Below are 7,322 nucleotides of genomic sequence, written 5' to 3' on the forward strand. Positions count from 1 at the left end.
AGGTGATGTAACCAACCCCCAGGATGGTAGAATGTGCCTTTGCAAATAGCCTCCCCCTCACCGGTGGTTACTCTCCACACAATGGTGGCTGAAGAGCTTTGCATAACCATCTCTGTCCACAGCTACAGTTACCGGGAGTTGGGACCATCGGGACTCTATTCACAGACAGGCAGGGGAGTTGAGCACTGATTCTGACGAACTCACCTCTGGAGCATCTAGACAGAGAATGCAGAATCTCGACTGCTCAGAAATAAGGTAGCAGGAAAGAAAAGCCTAAATACATCTTTCACAGCATCAAGTCAAGTGTGGTCTAACGCCACTCCACCCTCAATAACACCAACCCTCTGGCTCCAAGGCACCGTGCTCAACAACTATTCTAGAAAGGAGGCCCTAGGGCCATGGTACCACTTGAACCCCTGGGGTCCTGTGCAGAGAGGAGAGGCCGTGAGTCTGAGGTGTGACCGACCTGACTACGATGGGCTCCAGAGTCCCTGCTGAGTGGGAGGGTCAGTGAAGTGGCGAGTAGTGTAATGCACTCTAGGTATATAAGTCGGACATTCGCGGTACCAGACACAGCCAGTCAGGAGGGCAGTCTTCTACTTACATTCAGGAGAATTCCTAAGCCACATGTTTCCACTATGGCTTCCACTAAACACCACATCTGCGAAACCTGCGATTCGTCCCCTGCCCCTGGTCCCCAACAGCACAGCCACAGCCAAGTTCTTAGTCTTGGCTGATCCGAATACATGAAAACTCTAGACTGTACAGGGAAAGCTTAGTAAAAACCATAGGGTTTTGGATCTACCACTGAGATGAGCTAGTTTACAGTGTGACTTGAAGAACACAAAGAGCAATAATAAAAGACTCCAAAACATAAGTTACAGACGGTCAGTGCCTCCTAGCAGAGTCTAAATGAAATTTAAGAATCAAAACAAACCAAAAAAAAAGGTAGAAATTGCTAAAATGGTAGGGGAAAAAAAATCACTTAAGGAGTGGAGACAGTATCTATACTTCTCTGAAAAATGTCTTTTTGTTTTTCTATCTTATATTAAAAAGCAGAAAGTCAGCTTTATATTCTGAAAGTCTCCTTTCCTGATTTGGGAAGATAGATAGGTGTGTTTCTAAGGCGGCTACCCTCAAACACCCCAGGGGGGTCCCAGAGGCAGCAGCTCAATGCCCTGAAGGTGAACAACAAAGTCCAGTGCAGAAAACTGTCTGTCTGATGGCGTTTGGAGAATCCATGGCAGGGCAGCCGGGGGAGGGAGGAGGGCGGCAGGAGGGTAAGGGAGCTGGGTGGGGGGATAGGGGACAGAGGTGAAGGACAGAGAATGTCAAGTCACTTCAGATCTCAGCTGCCTGAACGTTTTACAACATCAGCTTTCAACCAATCTGCACACCTGAAAACGGAGTCTTTTAAAGCCCCCTAACGGAGAAAAAGGTGACAGTGACGCGTCTTCCCTCTTTCCCACACACTCAGCTTTCCTGACATGCCCAGTTTAATGCACACATGCCCAAGAACGGGCACACGTACATGCACCAGGGTCATATGTGTGTGCATGCATGCATGGGGGGGCTTCTGTGGCCAAGTACATGAGCACAGAGCCCCCTGCACCCACACAATGTGGGCTCACACATGCACACACACACACACACACAGAAAAAAGCACTTAAGTTTCCAGGGGGCATTTATAATGAGGTCCACAGTGTTTAGAACTTAAATTCCTTTTCTTTGTTTGTGACAGTGTTGTGTGTGTGTTTTCTTTCTCTACTGTTCTTTTTTTTTTTCTTTTGTTGAAAGTCTTAAAGCATGTTGGATTTCAAAAACATGAGTTTGTTCATATCTTCTGGACTCAGCAGTCGTCTCCTTTTGATTAGAAGAGCCTGTTCACACATATTTACACACCCGCTTCTGGCCCCCACTGCCGGGACCGCTAGGAGCCAGAAGGCGAGCTTGGCCAGTTTTGTGTGCTTTTGGGTCACGCACGACCAGTACTGGAAGAGATCGGGAGTGGCCTGGAAGAGGGGCTCCTGCAGATAATCGTAGACTTCGTTCTTCCCGAGCCGATCGTCCTCCTGTGCTGCAGGGTTCTCCCCAGTGGCACAGCGGGGCTTCTTGGCGGTGGGCTCGAAGTCTGCCTCCTCGGTCCAGGACTCCTTCACCTCGTTGATGAGCTCACAGACCTTCCCGATGATCTCCTCGTGCTGGTAGGGTGGGACGGGCCGCAGCTTCTGCTGAGGGTCCAGGATCATGGCCACCTTGTGCGCTGGGTGCACTTTGAAGTTCTCCTTGAGTGCCTCCAGGAAGAGGTGGCACAGCTTGCTGACGGTCCCTGCGTCGTTGGCCTTGGCCGTGAAGAGCTTCTCCAGGCGGACATAGGTGGGCAGCACCAGCTGCAGGGTGGGCTGGCTCTCGTTGCTCAGTTCGATGACTGCCTGCTTCACTGGTGTCAGGATGGCCGCCAGGTTGCTGAGCAGGTGCTTGTTGAGGCTCTGGATGAGGTTCATCTTCTTGGCCCGGCTGTAGAACTCGCAGATCTGCTCATAACGCTCGTGCACGAGCAGTAGCGAGTCCGTGACCGAGTTCCAGCAGGGCGGCGGGGAGGTCTCCTCCAGTGAGCCGAAGGTCTCCTTCGCGAGGCCGGTGGAGCCCGCCAGGTCCTCGCACACGTTGAGCAGCTCGATGACCTCGTGCATGCTGCGGGCCTGCAGTGTCCGCTTGCTCAGCACGCTCTGCACCACCGAGTTCAAGGCACAGGCTGAGCAGCGAAGGCACATGCCGGCCTTGGAGAAGGCGGATGTGCTCACTCGGCAGTCCGTCACGTACACTGTCCTGATCTCTGACATCACAAACTCCGACAGCACGTTCTGCACCCAGTGGTGCACCAGGTCACCACTGTCGCGAATGTCTGCGCCCTTCACACCCAGCACATAGCTCTTGATGTGATTGCCTTCGGCTTGGTAGGCTGTGAGGATGTAGCAGGAGTCAGGACCGACACTCTGTGAGTGGCAGGTGACACCAATGCCCAGGCAGGCGTTGCTGCCCAAGGCACACGTCACCTTCACCTTTACCTGGTTGTACATGCGTGGCAGGTGCTTTAGAGCCAGTGTGTTGAAGTTGCCCAGGATCTCAGTGACTGAGAAGGCCCCATAGCGGGCACCACTGTCCACCAAGGTCTGGGCCAGCTTTAGGAATTCCTTCCCGCTCACCACACTCAGTGCACCCAGGTCAGCACACATGACCCGCAACAGCCGCTCTGCGATGTTCTGCCGCTCCTTCTCAGGGATCATGCTATTGTTGGGTGTTAAACCACTGGTCGTGGCTGGTGAGGAACACAAAGAGAGATGTGATTAATGCTGGCAGTTGAGGCTCCTCAATCCAGCTGCAGCCTAATACCCTAAGCACCTAGTATTAGGATACAATGAACAGATTTCATTTAAGACACAATTTGGTGGTGCTGGCTGCCTTTAACATGGATGGTCTCATAGGACTAAAGCTCTGTGACTGATTAGTAATGCCTGCTATGGGCATGGGAATACAATATAGTGGTATGTGTGCAACACACTTGCTGTCTCTGTCCTTCATCTCTACCTTTGAGGCCAACTACTCTAATCTCTTTCTCAATACAGGAATTGCCTCTAATAACATCTCTAGGACAATAAAATGATAGGGCAACTGTGAAAGGAAAGAGTAGCCAACAGGTACTGTGAAGAGGTGGATTCTGGTTCTGTCACTAATCTGTGCTTTCTGATCACTAATCACTCACCTCCTCTCCCTAGGCCTCCTCTGGCCCACTCTGTGAAGTAATAATTCCTGCACATGAGGTGGTAAGTGAAATGTGCTTTATCTTGCAGCATCGTGGGAGGCACACAGTGGTGGGATTGGGGGTAGAAGGGAACAGCAAGAGCATGAACTGGAAGGTCCATAGGATGCCAGGAGCCATGAGGGCGACATCCCTGGGAGAAGACCTACTGTTATTGGCACTGTTCCTCTGGGGTTGAGGTTTCCACTTCTCTTCCACAACAGCGGATGGTGATCGAGATTGGTTAGAGGCTATGTTGTTCTCATTGTCAGCTGTGGGCACAAAGAGACAACTTGTTACCTTGAAGGGCAAGAGGCCTGCTTACTAAACAAATGAAAAACAAGCATCTTTGAGTAAACAGAGCAAGAACAGAGCATGTTCTGAGTAAAAGCAAACCAAAGTGTCTGGGAGTCAGGCCTAGGTTCAAACCCCGGCTCTTCCTTGGACAACTTTCTTATGTTTGTGATGTCTCATTTTCATCATTTGGAAAAATGAAGATAATCATACAGAAATTACCTGCAATGGGGATCCCACATGCCCTTACTGAACACTAATCTGTACATGCATGGGGTGAAATTCCACAAGGCTGATGAAAGAGCCACTAGAAAGCAGTGGGCAAAATAATTCCTAAGGCTCACACAGGGTGGGAACAATTTGAGTTCCCATCACTCAAAATCAGAGAGATCTCAATGCATGAGGAATCACCTAAGTCCCCTTACTATGGAGTAATCCCCATAGATTAAAGACTGCACTCAACTGAAAATGCAAACTCACCAATGCATAACAACCCCTATTGGGTTTCCAAGGATGTAAATCTTTTTTTTTTTTTTTTTTTTTAATTGTGATTTGTGTGAAAGTTTACAGAGCAAATTCACTTTCCATACAGCAGGTCACATATACTTTGTCTCATGACATTGACTGCAATTTACCACAATGTAACAGCTCCCCTCCCACTTCCTCCCCATAGTTACCTCCTCCCTGTGTCCTTCCCTCCCATGCACTCCTGTCCCCTAAGCTATCTCCCTGTGCATACACAGCCCTTCTATTCCGCCATGATTGAGCTCTCCAAGGAATGTATCTACCTAATGTAAATGTCCAGCTCATATGCCTGTCTTTTGTTTGGCTGGAAGCCACAGGAGCAGGATCTATTCCAGACATGAAGGGCAGCTAGGGGCCATAGTCTCAGGGGTTCCACCAGGCTCTACCAGACCAGCAAACCTGGTCCCCAAGGCTGTAAATCTTTATGGAAGCAGACTGCCTCATATTTCTTCTGCAGAGTGGCTGGTGGGGTCAAATAACTGACCTTCTGGTTAGCTACCAAATGCCTTAACCATTATACCACCAGAGCTCCTTAAAAAGTGCACTAGACCTACTCTAAAATATATTAAAGCCAACTGCAAAAGCATCAAGGTGATCCCACATAAATTAAACTGCATGTCAGAACAAAGTTTAACACTCTTTCAAGGAATATAACAAAATCCAGAACCCAACAATGTAACATTCATAATGTCCAGCACCTAATAAAAATCCAGATATTTAAAGCAGTAGGAAAATATTACCAAAACAAGATGTGAAACCAATTAATATAAACAGGCCCAGAAATGACCAAAATGATGGAATTAACAAATAAAAACCTTAAAACAGCTTTTATTAATTATACAAATATGCTCCAAGATATAAAAGAAATCATGAACATGATAAGGAAAAAACGGAAGATGTAAAACAAAATGAAACAAAAAACAACCCAAGTAGAACTTCCAGAGATAAAAATAAGACGTTTATGAAAAATAAACTGCATGGGATTTAGAGCCAATTAGATGCTACAGAAGAAAGGATTAGTGAACTCGCCCGTTCCATTACTGGATAGGGCAAAAGAACTATCCATCATGAAAAACAGAGAGGGCAAAAGATTGAAAATAAATGAACAAAGCATAGACAATATAAAGCATCCTAATATACATATAATTGGAGTCCCAGGGGGACTGGGGCAGAAAAATATTTGAAAGTTTTCCAAATCTGATGAAACTATGAGCCTACAGACTCAAAAGCTCAAAAAACTCCAAGTAAAATAAACATAAATAAAATACCATTAAGGTACACCATTCTATCATAATCGAATCGTTGAAAGTCAATTAAAAGAAAATCTTAAAAGCAGACAGAGAGGGAATAGGGCACCTTATGTACAACTAACAGAAATAAGAATGACAGCACACTTCCTATCAGAAGTTATGCAAACCAGAAGGCAATGGAACAAAGTACTGAAAGAAAATGCCCACCTAAAATTCCACACCTAGTGATAATATCCTCTACAAGTCAGGAGGAAACAAAGACTCTGGAGACAAGTAACAGCAAACAATTAATATAAAAAATGTTAGAGGAGGTGCTTCAGGCCTAAGAAAGATGGTATCATATAAGAATCTAGATCTACAGACAGGATTAAAGAGTGCTGGAAATTATACATATGTGAATAAACATAAAAAGTACCTCTCCCTCATATTTCATCTCTTTAAAATATAAATGATTGTTCACTGAAAAAATAACAATGTACAGTGGTAAATACATGTAGCAATAAAATGAATGACAACAACAGTATACTAAGACATGGAAGGGAAATAAAAGTATATTGTTAAAAGGTCCTCACACTATTTGGAAAATGGTAGACTATTGATAAATTAAAAATATATAGCATAAACCCCAAATACACGATAAAAACGAAAACAAAGAGTTGTAGCTAATAAGTTGGTTGTGGAGATAAAATGGAGGCATAAAAACTTCTCAATCTAAAAGAAGGCAGGAAGTTTTTGTAAAAAGGAACAAAGAACAAAGGAGATAAACAGGAAACAAATACCAAATGGTAGACTGAACCCCAATAATACTGATAATTACAATAAATATAAATGGTCTTGACATTCTAAATAAGAACCAGATTGTCATACTAAATAAAAAAGCAAGAACATGCTGTCTAGAAGCAACCTACTCAAATATAAAGACTGCAAGTTGGTTAAATTTAAATGTTGAGTAAAGATGCAACATGTAAACAGTAATACAAAGAAAGCTGAAGGTGGATATTATCAGAAAAAAAAAATAAACCTCAGAACAAGGAATGTTACCAGAGATAAAGACACTGACTGCATAACGATATGACTACATGATAAAATGTGACAAAATCCAATACCCAGCCATCAAAAAAAAACTCCCAACTCAAACAGTAATTCAAAATGTATATGCATATGATAATAAGTTTCAAAACTCATGAAACAAAAACTGACAGAAGTAAAAGGGAAAAAAGATAAATTCACAATTATAACAGAGATTTCAACTGTCTCCTCTCAGTAATTACTAGATATTATCCAGTATCAAGCATCTGATATGCATTTTATTGGAATCTAAAAATGGGAGGCATAAAGAAAAATGTTCAAAGAAATGCTGTTGTTGTTACGTGTTGTCAGGAGGGACCCGACTCATAGTGACCCCTACTTGGGTTTCCGAGGCAGTATCACTATGGAAGTAGATTGCCCAACC

At 44.7% G+C, this 7,322-nt stretch overlaps 1 protein-coding gene across 1 annotated transcript in view; it reads right to left on the reverse strand.

Moving 5' to 3' along the window:
• Positions 1-1,800: 1,800 nt before the first annotated feature.
• The window catches only part of ZNF618 (zinc finger protein 618), a 64,421-nt gene continuing 58,899 nt past the window's right edge, over positions 1,801-7,322 (reverse strand). The window contains exons 13-14 of the mRNA XM_042780391.1: positions 3,971-4,072; positions 1,801-3,320 (exon numbers count right to left, since the gene is read on the reverse strand). Coding sequence (XP_042636325.1) covers positions 1,801-3,320; positions 3,971-4,072 — 1,622 coding nt within the window. The remainder of the gene's footprint in view (positions 3,321-3,970; positions 4,073-7,322) is intronic.

Source organism: Orycteropus afer, unplaced genomic scaffold (genome assembly GCF_000298275.1).
Source record: "Orycteropus afer afer isolate SDZICR_OR568_19922 unplaced genomic scaffold, OryAfe1.0 scaffold00037, whole genome shotgun sequence".
Classification (NCBI taxonomy): Eukaryota; Metazoa; Chordata; class Mammalia; order Tubulidentata; family Orycteropodidae; genus Orycteropus; species Orycteropus afer.